This window comes from Pundamilia nyererei, unplaced genomic scaffold, assembly GCF_000239375.1.
Source record: "Pundamilia nyererei isolate P.nyererei 1_Seehausen unplaced genomic scaffold, PunNye1.0 scaffold00084, whole genome shotgun sequence".
Classification (NCBI taxonomy): Eukaryota; Metazoa; Chordata; class Actinopteri; order Cichliformes; family Cichlidae; genus Pundamilia; species Pundamilia nyererei.
In genome coordinates, this window is record NW_005187485.1 from 1723793 (window position 1) to 1746287 (window position 22495).

Here is a 22495-nt window from a genome sequence, read left to right on the forward strand (position 1 = left end):
GCACAACTTGGACTTTTTGTACAGACAAATACACACAGAGACATGCAGGTAAATAGCACATGGATAGAGATACAGATACACAACCGCTATGCAAATGGCACACGGACCTTAGGGAGTAAATCGCTTGTCTGCATGCTCACATCAGCCAGAGGGCCTTTTTTATGGTCTGAATACATGCACAGTGTTGTGTACAATAGATGTGTTTGCTTCCTTGTGTGTGACTGTGTGTGTGTGTGTTGAGGAGTGTGTGCATTCATGCCATGCTCTGCTTCAGAATGTAATTTCCCTGAGGCTAGGGGCTGCCAATAAACACTATTGAATTCTGTTCTACACTGACATGATGGGAATTTAATTTGAGGTTGTCACTTCTTTCTCTCTCTCTCTGCTTCTTTCCTTTCCTTCTGTCCATCTTCTATCTCTCGCTCCCTCTCTTTTGTAGCACTTATTCCGTCCCTCCTTTTTATGCTCCTCCTTCAAATCACTCTTCTTCTCTTTCACTTCACACTCCCCACTCCCTTTCATCCTCTCTATTTGCCTTTTTCTCCCTTTCTGGCATCCTCTTTTTTTCTGTTTGAGTCCCGGGTCAGGCAGTGACAGAGTCTATTGGCCCCAATTTGTTTCAGTAATATGCCTGCACACAGGAACAGAGGTGAGAGGAAAAGAAGGGGAGGATAAGAGTGCAGGCAAGAGGAGAAATAACCCATGCCTGCATCACAAACACACATACAGACTCTCACAAGCACCTCAGCGTTATTATTGCCAGTAACAATCATCATTAAGCGTTATTTGCTACATCCAGGTACTCTACTCACATACATTAACCTGCAAAATAACTTGCTCTTCCTCTGGCTGTGCAGGAATTTATCCAGTATGTGTGAAGGGTAAGGGAGGCTGAAGGACAGGGTGGTAGGACTCTCCTATACTAAAATCAACACAAAGGTAACTAATATACATTGATCCTGTGACGTTCCAAGAGTGCATGGTATTGATCTGCCTCGCGGGCTTAAGTCACTGCAAGAAAATGATCCAATCACCCGGTGTGATAAGATTGAGATAATGAATGCTGTGAATTGGTCAACTGTATGGCTTATGCAAGATTACATAGGAACCGTGTAAGTGAATGTCAGTGGATGTGTGTACATGAGAGGTTTTGTATATTTCTGTGCGCTTGCCTTTCCCAAACCCTTTCTTCTCACCTCTCTGACTCTGTCAGGATAATTACTTTTAACAACGAGAAAAATATACATAGAAAGGTGTGAACGCATCAAAGCCGAAACGTGCACTTAAGTGTGCGTGCGTGGGCCAACTCAGAGGCCATTTGTTTATGTCAGAAGCGTCTTGGCAAGAGGTTGCCCATTTTTCTTCTTAATGCTGAAATCAAGCGCGCTAGCTTTCATTTGGTTTAAATGTTCACATCTCATACAAGTTTCCACTATAGGCACTCTTATAGAAACACCTCTACATAGTTAGTCCCCTCTTATACACACACTTATGCATGCACAGTCACACATAATGTGTCAACCTGATATACTGGTGCCAAATTAATCTAGACCTCAATTTACCTCACTGGCATGAATCTGTTTGCAGAATAAGCACAACTGATGTATCTGCAGACCTGAATGGACAGTGATTGTTTGCATGATTATGCGTGTGAGTGTTTGTGCAGAGCTGTGAGCTTCCATGCTTTTTTTCTTTTTCTTTGCGCTTATCCACAGTTTGTAGGAGAAGTGCCAATTTATCCCTTTTTATAACTGAAATTGTGCCACAAATAGGAGTCGTTTTGGACCATGACCAGAGTTTCAGACACACAGTTTAATGTCTTTGAGCTGCTGTGGAAATGAACAGGTCACGCTTAAAGTGTTTTACAGACGTGGTTTGTCAGCATTTGAGAATATGTGCACTGCAAACTAATGATATACAATATATTCATGAAAAATGCCCCCAAACATGAATATCCTTTTGGGAACGTCTGGGAGTTCTAGAGATTTAAACTGTGGCAGCACCTTTTTTGATTCACTGCCATCATTACAGTTCAGACTGCCCCTTTTTTTTCTTTTTGATGACTCCTATGGTATATAAAATCAAAAAATGCTCATTAGCAGTGAACATGCTGCACTGAGGCTTGTGGAGATGATTTTTAAATAACTGTAACTACATTGTTTTTTTTTTTTAATTCTTCATCTCTGAGTTGACCTTCAAGACTGCTGAACAGCACCATAAATCAAAGAACCATATGATAATATGCTTATCAGTGTCATAATGTAACTCTTACATCTTGACATTGAATTGAACTCAGGTGGAACCATGTCAAGGACAAAGAGGAAGCTGGATGAATTTATGAGGTTTTCAAGTAATTAATTAATAAGATTTCCAGCTAAAGACAGCTATAGGATACTTCACTGACTGAGCTGAATTACAGCAGCAAACCATGCAGGCCATAATGAGAAACTTCTTGCAGAATAATTAGGACCCTTTAAAAATACAAAATGGAGTTGGTGGCATATCTCTGAAATATATTATAACTTAAATATGACTCTTTGAAAGCCACTTGAGCTAATTTCAATAGGATAGTCAAATATTTTGAGTCACAAAAACAAATGTATGTGGTGTCTGTGTAAGAGTGTATGAGTGGTTATGTATTCTGAAAAATCAAAGAAAACTCGGGCTGAAAACACTTTACTTGAAGCTTTCATTTTATGCTCGGCGTGGTAAACAGTGGGAGAAATAGTCTGTAGTCGTTTACAATTTGTTGTCTGCGTGACTGACGTGACAGTTATGATTTAATCAAATGCATTATAATAAAGAATTAAAATCTCATTCCCTGCCTGCTGCCCTCGAGCTAAATTGTTTCTCCCTCCTCACTGGTCACTTTCTTGTAAGTTGTAATTAAATATTGAACAACATTCTTGTAGATTCAACTCAGTGATAGAATGAAGAACGGTTACAGGCTTTTGCGCTGATATTATATTAAAGCTATACTGTAACATTATTTTGAGAGCCATTCGCTTCTTTGATCTAATGTAAAACAAAAGTGGTTGTTTGGGTGAGACATATGCGGAGAGATCATGACCTCCTCCAAGGACATGATGAATTCACTGCCAGGGAAGTTTCCAAGTGGAGCATGGTCGAAGGAAAAACATTCATTTTTGATAAGGATCGAGGGATGAAGCCAGTCACACTGTCTCGTGAATAGGCGTGCCTATTCACAGCTGCTTGGGGACCCGGGCCCAAAGGGGGACCACAGATTTTATCCCTCGCCAATCTGCAATGACATTTTAGTGGGAAAACTCCCTAATGGTGGCCCTGCTTAGGGTGTGTGCTAAGAACACCAGCTGTTTCAAATTGTGAGCATGTGCTGAGCTCTAATAGGCTTTATTGTAAGTTGCTATTTGATGTTATGTTGTACATAGTTATTATTTGTTAATAACCCAGTTGGACATTTGGTCAGGATATTGGCATTTGTTGAAGCTGGCACCTACTTTGTGCCCCACTAGTTAAAACTGTAGACTAAATTTGATAAGAAACACCTTTTTATTTGACTAAAGAAGTGGAATGGCCAAATAAAAAAGCAATATGTTTATACTTACCACATGACACCCTGAGATATACACACAGCCAACACAGAGATGTTGATATAAAAATATTGTAATTGTATTACTGCAAATTTCGGAAGCATTTCATGTACTTTTTCACTTTATTTATTTTCTGCCTCTCCCTTTCTCTGTATATTCGTCAGTGTGCTTAAAAATGAACGGGAATAGATACAAATCCGAGTGGAGAGCACTTGAACAGTATTGGAAAACAAGTGCAAATTTTGCATCTCCTCAAAATTATGAGGCACTTTGGCTCGGACCTACTCGAATGTAACTGATCAGATGTGATAATTGTTAACAGCACTGCAACACGAGCTTTAATCGCAATCCCGGTTCAGTGTGAAATCCAAAAAATAGGGCGAAACAACACTCGTGCATGCATAATAAATCCACGACAAGAGAGCGAGAGCGAGCCTTGTAGCACAGAACTGATAGAAACAGATTCTCTCTGTTCATATATATTAACTTCCACTGAAGAGAACTTCTACTGCAGGGGGTGGAGGAAAAAATATGGTGAAAACTTGATGAGTATGACCAACTTTGAAGAAACTATTGTTATAGAATTTACCGTCGCAGAGCAGCTGCAGACACAGAGCATACAAAATACAGGCCAATTAGCAGTTTTCTCTTTATTGCTAATTCCGCTTCGCTTATGCATGCCGTCTGTGATGATGCCTTAATCTTACTATTAGAGAGTATATTTAAATTTTTCAATAATGTGCTGTTGTTCTTTTAATTGACTTATATAAAAGGACTGATCACTTTGTTATCAGCTGATGCTCCTGTTTGTTATTCACATGAATGTGTGTATGGCCTATATGAAGCATGATATCCAAAAGTGCTCTCTCTCTTTCTCTTACTGGCTGAAATCTTTTTCTTCTGCTCGTTTGTTCTGGAGGTTTTAGATGTTTCAGCGGTAAAGAGAAGAAAAGGAGACGAGGTGAGAAGCATAAACTATGACAAACAGACATGTGACTTTACAGAACTTCTAATTGTTACCTCTGGTTTTGAGAACAATTCAATAAACAATTCCAAAAGTTTTATCAAGCCCAATTAAATCTTTAATTATCTTCCGCTATAATTATCACCCTAACTTAGCAACGGCAATGAACAGAAAAAAAATGAATTGAAATTAAAAAAAATTCAGCAAGTTTTTTTTTTTTTTTTGACTTGTGCTTCGCTCTGCTCTCTCAAATCATTTACATTAATCTGCCACTCTTTTTTCTCTCTACCTGTGTCTAAAGCGCTCCTGTGACGTGTTTCGTTCACACTCGCGCGAGTGCCTGGCAGCGCAGTGAGATTTCCTGCATTTTTTCGATAGCCGGTGACAGTTGTTGACCCGAGGCCTAAATTACTCATTACTGTAATGACCTGTAAAGCTCAGTGGCAGACATTTTTGTGCACAAACATGCATGCCAAGCAGGATAGCTTAGCGTTAATGAGCTGATATTTGCAGCCTCGATGTATCTCCCTTGACTGCCTTTAATATGCCTGCGTGCTCTGTGCTACCCAAACATTTTTCCATTTACTGTGGAAAAATCTACGCCCAGGCTTTACGGTGTTTTTGTCTGTGCGCAACTGTCTGATGTTGTTTGTACGTGTGTTTGTATATCTTTGTTTACTCCAGATCGTTACTGCCAGTTAGAGGTATGGCCAAAACAAGTAGATGGAATAACCACAGCCAAAATCACAGATGTGTTGACCATACATATGGTCATTAGGGCTTTTTCACAGCCAAAAGGACAGATGTTTTAGTACCAGTGAGTTTCATAATCTCTCAAACTACCAGCAACTTCTGCTAAAGAGAAAGTAGAAAGGCTAAAATATTTCACAAAGTGAGACTCCAGCAAATAAAAGCACAATGTGTATTCCAGTAAACTTCTGTCAGGTGTGCCATATTTCATTGTTTGTGTGTGTGTGTAAACTGTAACTATCTAAAGCACAATCCTCTACACCATGACATCATCAGTGAGTACCGTGAAGTAAAACAAATTGTTACCGCTCCTTCTGACCTTTTAAGCTGAGCTGCATGCACAAACCAAACTGAATAAGTAAATAATAGCGAGAGATTTTATTTGATTATTTCTCCTGCCCCCTTTGTTGCCATTTCTGAAACAAAGAATAGATTCAATCCTTAATTTCTTTGCATCCATTGTAGCTGACATGGACATTTATGTTTACTCTTAAATCTGATTCTTATTTTTAATTGTTGCTATTTCAGTCCAGTAAATATTTACACACATATAGCATATATACAACACATTTGTATGGTCTCTCTATGGACTTTGAATGAGGAAAAATGGGAAAGGATAAAATTCCAGTTTTAATTAGACATTGGATGTAATATTCACAATAACAATGGACCTCTGTTTTGTCTAGATGCACAAAAAATGAGGAAACTGGACAAGTGGAGGACAAAAGAAAAAGTGAGAGGCCTAAAAAAATATCTAATGCAGATAAACAGTATCTGAAAATCATGTCCTTCAGAAACAAAAAAAAATCCATTAAAGACCTGACACAGGACCTGAGAGATGCATCTGGCCCATCTGACACTGTCAGAAATGATCTCAGTGGACGGTGGATGAACCCATTCTTAAGGAAGGGAAACGAGGAGAAAAGGCTGAGGTATGACAAATTACACATGAAATTTATATAATGCAAAATGACAACAAAGGCGCTTTATATTGTAAGGTAAGTAAGTAGGGTAAGTATTTTACGGCACCCTACAATAATGCAAAGAAAACAGAGAAAACCCCAACAATGATATGTTATTATTTATGAGATGAATATAACAAATAGTTAAATACAGAAAGGTGTATAAACACATAGTGAATGACAAAGGTGACTGAAGAAGAAGCACTCAGTGCATCACTGGAATGTTCTAGCAGCCTAGACCTGTTGCGATGTAACTAGGGATAATTCAGGGTTACCTGATCCAGCCCTAACTGTATACTTTATCAAAAAGGAAAGTTTTAAGCCTAATCTTAAAAGTAGAGACGGTGTTTGTCTCCTGAATCCAAACTAGAAGCTGGTTCCACAGAAGACGCGCCTAAAAACGAAAGCCTCTGCCTCCCATTCTACTTTTAAATACTCTAGGAACCACAAGTAAGCCTGTGGTCTGAGAGCAAAGAGCTCTAATGGGGTGATTGGATAGGGTAGTATAAGGTCAGTAAGATTTTTCAAGACTTGTATAGGAGGAGCAGGATTGTAAATTCTGGATTTAACAGGGAGCCAATGAAGAGAAGCCAATATAGGAGAAATGCGCTCTCTGTTTCTCGTACCTTTCAGTCCTCTTGCTGCATTTTGGATCAATGGGAGGCTTTTTAGGACATCCTGATAATAATGAATTACAGTAGTCCAGCCTAGAAGTAATAAATGCATGAACTAGTTTTTCAGCATCACTCTGAGACAGGATGTTTCTCATTTTGAATATATTATGCAAATGGAAGAAAGCAGTCCTACATAATTGTTCAATATTGAAGGAATATTGAAGTTGAATATAGAAGCACATGTCCTGGTCAAAAACAACTCCAAGATTCCTCACAGTGTTACTGGAAACCAAGGTAATGCCATCCAGAGTAAGCATCTGACTAGGAACCATATTTCCAAGACTTTCAGGGCCGAGTACAATAACCTCAGTTTTATCTGAATTAAGAAGCAGAAAGTTAGCGGCCATCCAGGTCTTTTTGTCTTTAAGACATTCCTGCAGTTTAACTAATTGGTTTGTGTTATCTGGCTTCATGGACAGATGGAGCTGGGTGTCATCTGCATAGCAGTGAAAATGTATGCTATGCCTTCTGATGATACTGCCTAAGGGAAGCATGTGTAATGCAAACAGAATTGGTCCTAGCATGGAACCCTGTGGAACTCTATAATTGTGTGAAGAGGACTCTCCGTTTACATGAATAAATTGAAGTCTATTCATTATATATGATTTAAACCACTGCAGTGCAGTACCTGTAATACCTACAGCATGTTCTAATCGCTCTAATAGGATATTATGGTCAACAGTATCGAACGCTGCACTAAGGTCTAGCAGGACAAGCACAGAGATGAGTCCACTGTCAGAGGCCATAAGAAGATCATTTGTAACCTTCACTAAAGCTGTTTCTGTGCTGTGATGAGCTCTGAAACCTGACTGAAACTCTTCAAATAAACCATTCCTCTGCAGATGATCTGTTAGCTGTTTGACAACTACTCTTTCAAGGATTTTTGATATGAAAGGAAGGTTGGAGATTGGCCTATAATTAGCTAAGACTGCTGGGTCTAGAGATGCTTTTTGAGTAAAGTTTTAACTACAGCCAACTTGAAGGCCTGTGGTACATAGCCGATTATTAGAGATAGGTTGATCATATTTGCGATTGAAACATTAATTAATGGCAGGACTTCCTTGAGCAGTCTTGTAGGAATGAGGTCTGAAAGACACGTTGATGGTTTGGAGGAAGTAATTATTGAAGTTAACTGTACATAATGTTACATCTGTGAGATGATTATGAGCAAGTTTTTCTCTAATGGTTAGAATTTTATTTGTGAAGAAATGATTTCTCCAGCTTACGAGTTATCTGCTTTAAGGTGAGTGTTTGAGAGTTACACTAGGAAATCAGGTACTTCTCTTTTTCAGAGGAGTTACAGTATCTAAAGTGGTATGCAGTGAAGAAGTAAAAATATTAACAAGATAATCAACCTCTGTGGGAGTAGCATTCAGATAGCTGCTCTGAATTGTGTTGGCGCAAGGCACTGAAGAAGATAACAGTGGATGAATTATATCCTTAAACTCAATTACAGCTCTTTCAGAAAGACAGCTGCTGTGATGAAATCTTTTCCGTACCTCTGTGTAATCCATTATTGTAAATGTAAATGTTATTAGGAAATGATCAGACAAAAGACGGTTTTCAGGAAATACTGTTAAATGTTCAGTTTCTATGTCATATGTCAGAACTGGACTGAATAATCAACAAAAAATACAGTCAGCTTTTGATCTATCATGCAATGTCATCTGGAAAGAGTCTCCTGATTGTTGACAGCATCATGTAAAACACACTGCCATTGCACTAAACGCACACCTGGATAAAAAAACACACACAGTGGAACACCTGCAGTCATGATTGGCATTGGACCTCAAAATAATTGAAGCAGTGTGGGATCATACTGACAAAGAACAGAACAAAAGACAGCAAACAGCCAAAGAAAAGCTTTAAAAGTCCTTCAAGAAGCCTGAAGAACTATTCCTGAGAGCTACTTAAAGAAATGACGAAAAAAGCTTGAGAGTTCAGGCTGTGTTGAAGAATAAAAGTGGCCATAGCAAATTTTGACTTTCAAGCTAGTTGGAAGCAAGTATTCTAGTTTTGCAGTCTATGTTTTATTAAAATGCACATCAGAAAGCCTAGAATTTGTTACTATGTAAATACTTTCAGTCTATCTGTATGTTTGGCTTTCACACATTTCTAAACAATGTTACAGCTGTAAGCAAAAACTGGTCTGAACATATCTGTAAGAATATATATTCTGTTGATAGATTTAAAGGCAATACCACCCAAACATAAAAGAAGTGGAAAAAAATAATAAAAGAACTTTATTCAAAAGCCTCAAAATAGCTGCACTGCTTTTGTGTCGGGCTACAGTAGGGAGTCTGTAGCATCGACAAATTGCAGTGCTCTCCTGTTGAAGCCATAAATCTATGATTAGTCACAAGGCCCAACCAAACGATCACTCAGCAAGCAATCAAAATTTAATTCCCTGTCCATCACAATGCAAGGCCAAAAAGCTCCCACTGCTGATGTGTCCACCCCTCCCTGCCCTCATCCCCTCTGTCTCTCTCTATTTCTCCTCCCTATTCAACAGGGCTACCTTGTTTTCACGGAGTTATTCAAGCGCTCTACCATTGATCAATCCTATTCTGTGCCCACATTTAAAATCTGTCCACCTCTCAACATCGCCACCCTCCTCACTCAATCTCTCTGTGTTCATACTATCCTGAATACAATGTGAACTTAGCCTCTGGCTTGTGCGGCATGAGTTAAACTGATTCACTCGGGTAGAGCATAGCTTACAGACACAAAAAGCAGAGGACATCTTAAGACATTTTCGCCACTTGAACAAACATAACCCATAGGTGCTTTCTAGGATTTTTGTGAATTCAATTTGCGCTCTTTGGGAGACACAAACACAAAAGCGTGAACGCCTGCATGTAAATTCCTGGAATACCCAGGTGTTCTACAAACTGTGGTCTCCACTGTGGCTTTGAATGTATTTTTTATGATCCTACCTCTCACTTACTCGCTGTGCTCTTCAAGGACTTGCATTTATTTCTCTGAAAAAGACAAAGATTCCCTTCCTGTTCTTTCACTGCACATCAAAGCGAAAATCATATACCAATTACAGGGAGACAAAGGATGGTGAGAACAATGGTGGGTGAGCTGAACTTTACCCGTCGTCTCTGCTGTTTCTAAATGCGTATATTGTCAATGCTTTGTGTGCCGTCTCTTTTTTTGGCAACTCTTGTTTTCCTCTTTGATTCTCTCCAAAGCTGCTCTGAGGGGTGAAAATGATATCAGAAGAGCTTTAGAAGGATAGACTGGTGAGATGTGATGATAACTTATTCTTTCACTGTTTTCTCTCTGATTGCTCCACCCACCATTTCTGTCAGTTTTTTTAATTTATATTTTTTCTTCCTCCAAATTTTTTCCTCCTTATTGGTTCTTCTTTATGCACTAAAAACACTTGTCAGTCATATGTCTTTCAAACCTTGGGCTTATTAGGCTTTTCTCCTCTCTTGCTAAATGTCACTTCCAAAATAATTTTTTTTTCTCCTCCCAGATAGCAGAAAGAAAAAAAAGTAGAAATATATGGACGATACACTCTTGACATTTAAATTACAGACACAACTAAAGACTCTGCATGGATAAATGGATATACAGCACTGTTAAGTTATTAGCCCTGCAAACATAAAGCAGACACACACACCCACGTTTTCTTTATACTCGTGTGCTGTCAATCACACTCCAGACAAGGCAGCTGACTGACTGCTTCAAAGGGGATTGAGGAGGATCTGTTAAAGGGATCAAACAAGGGCTGTAATCTGTCAGAGTGCGATGATACAGATTAGAGTGAAAGACAAGTTAAGGAGATGAAGGTAATCAGTTTGGGAAGTGACAGATTTAAAGGAGAGGATTAATATGATCGAAGATTACGCACTACTCTTAATGCTCAACTAAGTCTCGCCAAGTCAGAAACTTGCAAAGATGAGTGGCGAGTACGCGCGAGGAAAGAGTCGCTGAGGAATGATTGCTTTCTTTCAGACATTGTGCTTCCGGATTCTTTTGAAGTTTTCATGTAGGTGAGCGTTTCACTGTATGTGCGTTGGCTCATTTGTGCTATCAGAGGATAACACGAGTGTGTCCAATAAGTGAGTGATCTTTTCTTTGGCACATTACAGTGCGAGTGCATGGATGGCTAGAGATACTACAGATCAGAGGCTGAAATTGGAGACTGTCTGGGGACTTACACGCCAGCTGAGTGAATTGCTCTGTCATGCACAACAGTCCAACTTTTTGAAAGCTGGTTTTGCTGTGCTATATGATTTTGTAGCAGTTAAGACCTGGAGCTGGCCAGGATTGAAATCCCGCCAGGACTCTCTTCTCTGCTTTCAACATCCTGCTTGCCACATTCATTTCTTTCTCTGGGTGTCCCGTGCTATCATTCCTAACTTGTATCCAGCCCTCAGTACGGCTGCATTAGTATGTATGGCCGTGTAGCTCAGGGTTTAGAGGTTTATGTCCCCTAATAGACAGAGATTTGTCCTGTCACACCCACAAAGAGCTTACAGCGAGAGACAGAGGCAGAATGGCTCCTTCCACTCTGTGTGTTGTGGGTAAAGAAGGAACATTTATGTTCCCGTCTTATCTCCAGAGAGAAGGTTTCCATTTCTGTACAAATCATAAAGCTCTAATTTGTGCTTTTCTCTTCTTTTCTCCTGCACTTTCCATCTTCTTCTTTCCCCCCTCTTGTTCTCGCTCTCTACCCCTTTCTCTGCCTCTTTTACTCACTATGATTGGATTAAGACCAAAGAAACAGAGTGTGGAGATGAGGAGGGGATGAGAGCTTATTAAGCATGTGAGAGGTGAGATGACATTAAGCTGTACAGAAAGAGATTGAGGAAGAGGTGTGTGACCACATGCACAAGTGTGTGTGTGTGTGTGTGTGCATGTGCATGTACCGCACACTTCTGTATTTATCCTTATAGAAGGTAGGGTGAGAAGAGGGAGGAAGTGAGGCGTTTAGCTGTGGAGCACTTTAATCAAGGGGCGAGCAATCCTGCATGACCCACTCTGTCATCCATTATTGATGCCTGCCTCAGCCAGGCTGATGAATCATTAAGCCACTCATCAGGCCTGGGAATTCTGCCTTCTCCTCGGCCGATGACACTCATTTACATAAATCACACGCTGCTATTTTTCACACTCTTGCGCATAAACACAAACACACACCCACAAACAGCCAAATACACAAAGTTCATACATGTTGGCTTGCTCGCTGATGGGCACGGCTCATACAATTTTTAATGCTTTCTGCAAAAAAACCTCCCCAAAAAACCTCATTTGCGTCATACCTTGAAGAGCCAAGTTCATTTGAGCTGTGAATACAGATTCATAAAGGTTATACTGTACATGACAATAGCACTCAACAGCTGCAACCCTACAATACCCAGTGATTAAAGACAATATGCTCAAAATCCCATGGACTGCACAGAACATGTGTTGCCTTTCCTGAAAGACAACCATGTTTTGCACTCAAGCTAAACAATCGTATAACAATGCATAGGTAAGTGGAGAGGAGAGAGTGAAAGACAAGGAGACAAAAACAAGCAGAGAGAAATAGATCTTACAGAGTTTGAGTTTGCCTCTGGGTTATATGGCAGAGGAATCTTAGGGAAACTGATGAGCACCCACGCCATGCAGGCACACACGCACTCCACCAACATATTTCTTCTCATCGTTGTAGGGTTTCCCTTCATCTCCTCTCCTCCCCTCTCCATTCACCTCCACTCCTGCTGTTTCCATGTCTTCCCATTCACTGTTGAAACTAATCCAGTACTACAGGGTAAGAATATACCTCACAGCAAGGGTAAGAAAGCCCCCCCCACCCCAGGGGCAGCTTGTCCAAAAATGCTGAAACACAAACATGCCAAACATACACGCACAATCAGACAGAGGAAACAGGCACACTGCCCATGAAGCCGTTAGCCAAGGCCTAGTGCGTAGCTGGAGGCTGCTCGTAGACCACTGTGATCCTGCCATCCCTGCAGCACGCAGCCAGGGCATTTCTGCACAATGCTAAGCTGAGCGCCTGGCATCTCCAATCTGCTAAACGCAGGAATGCTGCTGCTCATGATAATTACGGCGGGTTGTTTGCTCCATCACTGCTGATATGAAGACGCAAGCAAACGGCATGAATTATTAGTGTCTGCATCATGGCTCACGCTGCTGGTGGAGGTAACTCTGATATAATTCGATGCACTGTTACTGATGCATGACCGACTGCACTATCAGAATGTCCTAGTAGGTCCTATCTGCTGTAATACATAAACATGAGAGCACACAAGAATGAACACACATGGACTTTCATATGATGTTATGATAATACTACATGTATTTTTGCCCTGCTTGTACTATGATTTTATCAGGTTCACAGAGACTTTAAAAGAAAGGTAATAGCTCAGTAATACCCTTTTCAACGTTCTGAATCCTTGATCCCAACAATGACTTTTTTCAGTAAGTAAAGGTTTCTAACCATGTTGTACTAGATCGATTGTACATGTGCCATCATAGCAACTTGATAGCAGAGCACTACATCCCTATTTTCTAGACAATGGAGAAACCTTTAAATTTCATATGTTTTACAGTAATCTAAGTCACTCCGTTAATTTAATATGTGGTATGACTTTGAGCCATCTATGTGACTATACTGGCGTACCAGCAGTACACCAGTATAAGTCACATAGATCGCAGTGCACCATAACAGCCTATTCTGTTCAAGGCACAGCAAAGCACAACATGAAAGCCTTGATCTTATGTCAACGAATCCAGGGAAGTAAAACTTGTTCATATGCATTAAAATTCCTCTGCCACTTTGATCTCTAAATGCAAAATGCCTGCTCGATTTCTTTCAGTCGTAGTTATTTTTATAAATCACCCTTATGCACATGAAAAGTGGAGAAAAAAAAACCGATGTGAAGATCAAGCTGTGAAAGAAATCCAAGTTGCTTTATTCAGAAGGAGCCCCTTGGTCCCCGTTAAGCTGGGAGAATTTCCAGGGCTTCTGCTCAACTGGGAGGTGCTGGTTCACAGCCTCTCTTTCAGTGAGTCATCCCTTCTTCAGAGGAGAGATAATTAATTTGTCTGAGCTGCTCTTAACCCTGGCCTCCGTGTCAGCAGCCAAAACGCACGCAGGTAATCAAGAGTGCAGGTGCAAATTTCTGTAAGGCAATGCACATGCAAATATGCAGGCTGTATTTAGCGAGTTGCAGCTACATCACCTATATGAAAGAATGAATCCAGGTAGAGTGGCAGAATAAAAGGCAGAGGAGTAAAGCGGAGGTTATTGAAGAACAGAGAAACCGACCATCAAATAAAGCGCACCCTCTCTGCACTTTCGTCCCTTGAAGGATTTTTCAGCAATATTGCTACTGCAATATTACTCCCATCACCCACACGCTCCCGTACAGGCATACTGTACACAGATATGCACACAAACACGCACACAGCATACCTATCGCTCCTCCTCTGTCTCTCTCTCTCTCACACACACACGCATACACACACAATTCAAACGCCTAAACAGATGAACCTTTGACCTGCTAAAAAATGAATGGGCTTCAGAGATGAGATGAGAAGCAATAGGAGATGGATATAAGAGGTGTGTCAGGGAGAAGGGGCTGAGAGCAAAGGTAGTGGCTAGAGAAATGGTTAGAGGGGAAGACAAAAGCTAGCTGCAAATTATAGTTTAAAAGAAAAAAGGGAGGGTGGGCGGGGAGCAAAGTTTATACTGCAGAGAAAATCATGTCAAGGGAATTAAAGAGGATAAGACCGAACCCAGAATGAGACGTGACATCCTAATGACTGTGAAGCAAAAATGCTTTCATCTTCTCTTCTCTCACCTGTCTTAGTTTATTTTTTGCAATTTCACATATATATATTTTTTCTAGCACAAGCTCAATGATACACGTTTGATTACTATGATTTGGGTATTTGTGTGTATGATTTTGTTATGAGCGTGTCTTTCAGTTTCCGCCTGAGCTGCTGTTCCAGATGGTTCATCAAACATCCAGTAATTATCAAACACTCACTAATTGTACGTGAGTGTGTGTTTATGTGCTGGTGTGTCTCCAGGTGATTATCTGAAGCTGTGATCACTAATGACCACACAGACAAACATCTGTCCCCAGGTAATATACAGAATGAGAGCTTGGCCATCTGCTGTGCCTGTGAGCAGACACGTATGAGTCTACAGAATTCGTGTCTTTCCCACAACATGCGTATAATGCCAAGATCTGTGCTTTAAAGATGCTTGCTCATCCTGTGGCTATAAAATCAGCACGAGAGGCCCTCGCTATTCTTTTACCACAACTATTACCAAATGCTCAGCCACTCTTTGCCCTCTAGATATGCTCACACACTCCTACACAAAGCCCTTGCAGGTTAAATCAGCCCTGCAGGCATCTTTGCCCTCGAAGCCATAGACATCGGACCCAAACTGGAGTTAATAAATTCTTCCAAATTATAAAGAGGTCAGGTAGAACTTTTAGTCCAAATGGAAGGTTGTAAATGTGTAAAAATACAATCTCCCGGGGATGAATCATCAAACGTTTTGTGATTGAAAAATACTTTTTTTGTGGAAGTTCAAATGGTCGTTGAATTCATTCAAGTCAAAGCTGTGTGTGCGTGTGTGTACATCTGTGTGTGTGTCAGGAGGTAGCAAGTCAAAGATGCACAAATAAAGACTTGTCAGTAAAATATATAAAGATCATCTCCATCTCCAATGAACAAGCGCCACAAAGCTAGCGCGCACACAGGAGTAGAAGCACAAAGGCACCTACAGATAAGTAAAGGCTGAGGATGCTCAAACATCTTGCATCTCCTTCATTTCTCCATTCCTGAGGGCACGCTGCGCTGTTGTTAAGAGACTGGCAGGTTATGTCACCTCAGACGCTGGGTTCATTTACAAGCTACACAATGCATTCCAAACAAACAGGGAAGAAACTTGCAGGGTAGAAGGAAAAAAAGCTAAGGTGGATTAATAAAAAAAAATAAAATGAAGAAAGCTGAGAATCAAACTGGAAGAGCCAGAAAATAGAGAAGCAGCAGAGTATAGGCAGCACTATTCCTCTGGGGAATCATCCTGGTTATCAAGTAGAGGTTATTATGCTATGAAGCACTAATGAATTCATTAGCTAAATGAAATGTCAATAAAGGCTTGAGAGAGTGTTAAAATCGATGCCAACTGTCTCTTTCTCCTGCTCGCCCTCCTCCTTCTTTTCATCCTATCTCACCCATCTGTCCCAATTATCCACCTTTCTCTCCAACACACACACACACACACACACACACATACATACACACACACACACACACACACACTCCAGAGTGTTGAGCGTAAACTGTGATGGAGGACATTAGCGGTGATCAGTGGGAGCACTTTGCAGTGGTCAGCAGGAATGGTCCAGTCATACAGAACTTTCACATTCAGCAGCACTCACCTGCTCACTCTCAAACGGCTCTAATGCCACTTAATGGCTGACTTGGTGCGTGTGCACGTGTATGTGTGCAATAACATTAGACTTTGTGTGAGCGACTGCAGCAAAGAGAGCCTTGACTCCGCAGCTGTGACAACACAGCAAGTCAACAGCTGCTCTTGAGCTTTTCTCACAGACATTTCTTCATCTCAAGCTAACGTTTAACTCTTTTTCTTTCTGACATTTGCTGAACCGCAATTACCACCTTGATCCTCTCTTCTGAGTCCTTTTAACACTGAGGCTGGATCACTTACTATTATGATCATCATTTAAGGCCCCTGGGTTAGATTCTTGTGGAATGCATTAGCGTCCACGAGAAAACTAGCAAGCTAAATAGCCAACCGGCTGGCTCATCTCACCTCTGTCCCCTTATTATGGCTTAATATTTAAAGCTAACCACTTGGCTCGCTCTGAACACGGCACTGTTTTTGTGCAGCTAAACAGTTGTTTCAAGGTAATTGTTCGGGGCATATGTTTAAATGCCACCTCATTTACATAAACACTGTTCAGCTCCCTGTGGAATCAATGAAAACAGGGGGGAGCAAATGTGGAGTCACAAACACACACACACACACACACACACACTGCCGCATTGGCACTCACTTTGACACCGTGCTGGATAGCCAGTGATCTGTTTCCTGCAACGGCAGTGAAATATACATCAAAGTGGTCTTCAGGGGATGAACAGTAAGTATGCACATACACACACATACACACAGTCCACCCCCACTTCTAGTAGAATATTATAGCCGTGAATGTGTGTGTATGTGTGTGTGTGTGTGTGTAAAGGAAAGCGAGAGAAAGACAGTTTGGATCCATTGGAACTGAGAGAAGCATCATGCATGACTTTGTCCTCTTTGCACACACCTTTTCGCTCCTGCTGTCCTCCCTCAATGTTGACGCCAAAACCAAAAAAAACAAAAAACCTTTGAGGTGTTAACAAGAGATTTAGGAGTGACTCATCAGTGATGATTAAGCACTAATATACATGCAGGATCCGAAAGTTAGAAACATCCAAGGGGCCTATCGCAGTGACTAATTGGTAGCAATAAAGTAGTAATAAATAAAATCCCAATCTAGATCTCCCATGCTACACTGTGTGGATGCTAACTAAGCAACAAAACAAAAGGATTTTAACAAACACAATTCTTTTTTTTTGTGGTAAAAAAGGGGGCAGTGTGTGCATTGATTGGCACCCAGTGTTTGCTTAATGCCACCTTATCAAAGTGTAGACACAAGAAGTTACTCCTGACAAATCCCAGCTGTAAAATCCTTTGTAGTCAACTGATCTGAGCTAAATCAAAGAGCGTCTGCTGTTCTGCCTGGCGTGGCGTTCCCTACAACAGGACGGACGGGGGCAAAAGATGCTGCTCAGCATGTTTAACCACCTTGAAGAGATGCGTTCAATTCACTGGTTCCTGACTGAAGGGCTAACTTTCACCTAACGCAGGCAGTCACATTTGAACTCCTTGACCACGACCGCAGATTCTGTATCATGCTGACAGGCTCGAGCCTTGTCTAAACTAATATGGATAAATCTGAAAGCGAGCTTTTTTTTTTGACCTTCTAAACATGCTTGGCCAGCGTTTTGCTGAACTTTCCACATGTAGATTTATGTTCATTAGTTTGGACATGGCCTTGGAGGTAAATGATGTCCTTCGTACCATGAATAACACCTGAAAAACAGAGCTTGTAGTCTAAAAAATGTATTCAGTAAAATTCAAACTTCTATTTTTACTTGTCTCTGTCTGTTCACATGGAGGTCAGCTACAGTTAAGCCTGTAAGCTGCTATGGATTCAATGTTTTTTCTTTCTTTCTTCTTTTTTTTTGTCAGGAACGCTTGAATCTACTGTATACTACGGGTGAAAGGGAATCTTCAGAGCAGCTGCTGCTCATGTTTTTTGCTTGAATGGTTTTCTTTGATGGGATTTCTTCTTTTTGATGATATTTGAAGGGTTACAGATTTGAAATGTGGCCCGTAGAGATTCCTAATTTTCAGTGTCATATCTGTTTTGATGGTTCACTGTAACAGTTCAACTATTTATAATCATGGGGCTTTTATGCTGAAGCCATGATGCCGTATCACATCAGGTAAATCCCAGGTGTGAATAATAAAATGATGATGGCAGTTTTGCTGTTTTCATATTGTTTCTGCTTTTATCATATGGTATGAATCAAGTAGCATTTTGCCAGGATCGCACCTGTGTGTTTCTATTTTAATGTGAATTTTCAAAAGGGTAAAAACTCCCAATATCATAATGGCTTAGGTTTGTTGTATATACACATATAAACCTACAGCTTATTAGCATTTTATTAAAAAGAGAATCAAATGGGTTGTTGTTTATTACTTATTGATTTTGTGATGTGATATCTGTTTCTTAAATGTGGAAATGTATCCAATCTCAGCTTGAGTGCTGCTCTCTCAAAGCACTTTTTAATGACATTTTACTTCCACTTTTTTATCTTATTAACCACCTCGTGACAAATCTGTTTCCAATATTGTTCTGCAGTCGCTCGGGGAGAGAGGCGCACCTCTTTGTCTTTATTGCTGAGTGACTGGGCACCCAGACAGAGCCTCTGTGCTTGGGTGCAGGTAAAAGACATTATGTTGCTTTTAACTTTCACTCTGATTCTTTAACTTTCACTCTGAGTCCACATCCTTGCCACCATCTGATATGTCTCAGCTTTAAACCTTTATCATAATAACCCCAATGAAGCCTGGGAGGTGATATGCGTCATTCACGCAGTAAAGTTGTTCTATATACTACGTAACCACTGCAGGAGCTTTGACCTCTTTAGAGTTTTTCCTCGCCTCCATACAACTTGGAAAAAGGTAAAACTGCACCAGAACTGTTCCAGAAACCTCTAAATTACTCTGATATTACACAACATATATCTGGATACAATATATCCTTTATACTTAGGCCAATTGCACCCAATGTATAATCTGGTATTAAACTGCTTCAAACGTACTTTCTCAATGCTAAGGATGAGGATACTAACGGATTTTGGTGTGCGGGAAACAACTGTAAGCTCATCCTATGTGTGTCATGAAAGTTTGACAAATCTTTAAAAGACATGCTACACTCTAACGGATTACTTATCCCAAACAAGTGACAAGTAGTTCAACGATTCTTCATAACATGCCGAATTTGGAAAACAATGGCTGCCCGGGAGCCTATGCATTCATTAGTCTAAAAATATAGACATGCCTAAAATAGTCATTAAGCTTCAAATGAATTCAAGTAAGAGTTCCTTTGAGAATTTAGAGTGATTTCTGGGAGGAGGTTAAACTTGTTGCAGGAGCAATAAAGACTGAGTGTTTAATGATCTTACAAGAAGATAAGAGGGTTCTGAGAAATGATCAAATACAACAGAAGAAGCCCTAATTTGTAGAAATGGAAACATGTGCTGCACATGCTGAATCTAAACTGTGTGGCAGACGCACAGAAATCATTTCCGTGTGTTTAAAAGTTTGCAAGAATATTCCTTGCACCATCTCTGCCAGTCTGACTGTGTCTGCTCAACACTGTTCGCTCATTCCCATCACACAGTGAACGCGGGCCGAACATGACAGACTGGTAATGACTTCAGTATGAACACACACATACACACACACACACTCACGCACTTATACACACATACCAGCTGCTCCTTTCCTCCTTTCTCATCAAACTTGTCATCAGCTCCGCCAGTTTGTCTCGTCTCACATTAAGAGCTCATGAATAATGTGTGATTACCAGAGACCCTTGGAGCAGCTCCTGGATGTACAACACACAAAACGCAAAACGTAGGCTACAAACGCCGAGAGATATGGAGATGCAGAGACCACCCTAATTCACACGGTCTAAAATATCACATACATATTTACATTTGCTGCCATTTCTTTTGCTTCTCTCTATGCCTTGTTTTCATTGCTCTCTTACTCTTTAAAAAAACAAAAAAACAAAAACCCTTTCTACTACACATATTCCTTTATCCATACAGGTGTGCACACAAACATGCACAGACCCTCAAATACACTGAAAGACAGTTTACAACTGAATGCCAGTTTCTTGGCTCAAAGGAATCATGAGCAGCGTGGAAAGGTCAGGAAACTATACTCTACAAGCCTAGACTGGTTTTTCTCTCTTTCTTTCTTACACACACACACACACACACACACACACACACACACACACACACACACACACACACACACACACACACATACAGAGAGAGAGAAAACAAACACGTACAAATACTCCCCAGGTAATTAGGCCTATTTTTGTCAGGGCAACTCATTTCCTCCTCAAAGAACTAATGTAATTTGATTCGTTTAATTCCCATAGCCATGAGAGGGAGAAGGGGGCAAGGAGGGACAATGGCTTCATGGTTGGATACACCAATTTTTTTCCCTAAGCTTAAAATATTCACATCTCCTGCTCCCCCCCCCAAATCAAAAAATCTCCTTAAGGCTCAGGAAATTATCATCCTCTGCAGAAATATTCACCTATTCAGTACCGTATGACAGCACGGCTGGGTCTGCTGGGCACTTGAGTGTTTCTCCCACAGTTTACACACACAGACACACACACACATTTTCCTCCCTATACTTGGACTTCCTATGACATCACTTAACTTTACATACGTTATAAATCCCATATCTCCAAAAATAGAGGAAAAAAAAAAACACTTCACTTGAACTCTTTCAAACTTGATTGCTCAAACCCACACACATCTAGAGAAATCTGTCAGAGCCTGTATGCTGTCCTACCGGTGAGTCACTGTTTGCGGATGGACACAGAGGTCCTCTGAAGACTCCCTTGACGCGCCTGAAGTGTCCATTACTCAGGTGTGTGGAGCTGATAACCAGGTAGTAGCACGCGCTGCACGCCATCCCGGGGGCCTCGCGAGGTTTGGGGCCCATAAATGTTTTTTTTCCCACGTTGGTCCTGGGTGTCGGCGGTGTCCGATGAGCGCCAAGTCAAGTCCTGCTGGGAGGCTGTGCAGGTAGGAACGTTGTCGGAGCGGTGCGAGAAGAGGAGGGGGGTCTCACTCCTGCTGTCCTCTGTTGGAAAGTCTCTGTCTGCGCGAGAAAAAGACAAGAGAGGAGAATTGCTGTTTATTAAGACTGTACCTGCTTCTTAGATGCGCGCGTTCGTGTAAATGCGTGAACACAGAAGAGACAAAAGGACTAAAAAGAATGAGAGACAGTTTCATAGATGAGGATGCTAGAGCCTACTGACCGAGCTCTGATGCTGGAGTCTGCGTTTGGCATGCTGTCGTCGGCCAGGCTTAAATAAATGAATGAGCGCCTGTGGAGTGCCAGAGGAAGAGAGGGATCCATCCAGTCTCTGTTTCACACACACCCCCTCTCTCGCTCACCCCTCCTCTCGCTCTCTCTTCCCCGTCCCCCCCCCTGTCCACTGGTCGAGTCTGTAAAGTGCAGGCAGCCTCAGCCAAACAGCAACAGCGGCACCCCAATTTGAGTTCTCAGTAAAGAAGAGAGCAGCAGACACTCTCGCAGGTGCGCCTTCTCTTCACGCACCTCCAACAGAAAAGAAAGGGAAAACATCTGACCTCTCTGTCTCCCCCACACACACACACACACACACACCTCCCCCTCCCTCCCTTCTGCTCTATATTTATTGGCAGAGTGGTTTACAGTCACCTGTCTTGTGAATGAAATTCCGCGGTGCTTGGAGGGAGGGACGGTAAATCCATCCAGAGCAGAGCTAGTTGTTATTATCGTTCTCCAGCGCAGGCAGGTGGAAGTGGCTCAGATTCTTTCTCAGAAACACACACACACACTCTCTCTTCTTCTCTCCCCCCTCCTCACCCCCGCGATCTGTATGTGCGTGCGTGTGTGCCTGCTTTCTCTCCTAGGGGGCTGCACCGGACCGGATTTCTGTCTGCTGTAGACTATAATATGCAGTCCGTGTCCGCGTGGGTCTGGGATGGACGGGGATCACTTCAGTGCATGTTGTGCTTGAGTAACTCCGAACTGAAGCCCCCCCGCACTTTCTCTTTTTTCCAGCTTTTCTTCCCTTTTCTTTAATTCTTATTGTGCGCATCAACAAGGAAATGGGAGAATCTATTTTGAACTGTATATCCTTGCATGTGATTTAA

General features: G+C 41.3%; 1 protein-coding gene across 3 annotated transcripts in view; it reads right to left on the reverse strand.

Annotated features, from left to right (window-relative positions):
* The window catches only part of znf804b (zinc finger protein 804B), a 33355-nt gene extending 11226 nt beyond the window's left edge, over nt 1-22129 (reverse strand). For 2 of the 3 annotated variants that reach the window (XM_005738537.1, XM_005738535.1), the window contains exons 1-2: nt 21613-21706; nt 21141-21452 (exon numbers count right to left, since the gene is read on the reverse strand). In XM_005738537.1, coding sequence (XP_005738594.1) covers nt 21141-21293 — 153 coding nt within the window. In that variant the 5' untranslated portion in view covers nt 21294-21452; nt 21613-21706. Of the gene's footprint in view, nt 1-21140; nt 21453-21612; nt 21707-22037 lie in introns of those variants that run through there. The other variant, XM_005738536.1, reaches the window with a different exon arrangement.
* Between the last annotated feature and the right edge of the window lie 366 nt (nt 22130-22495).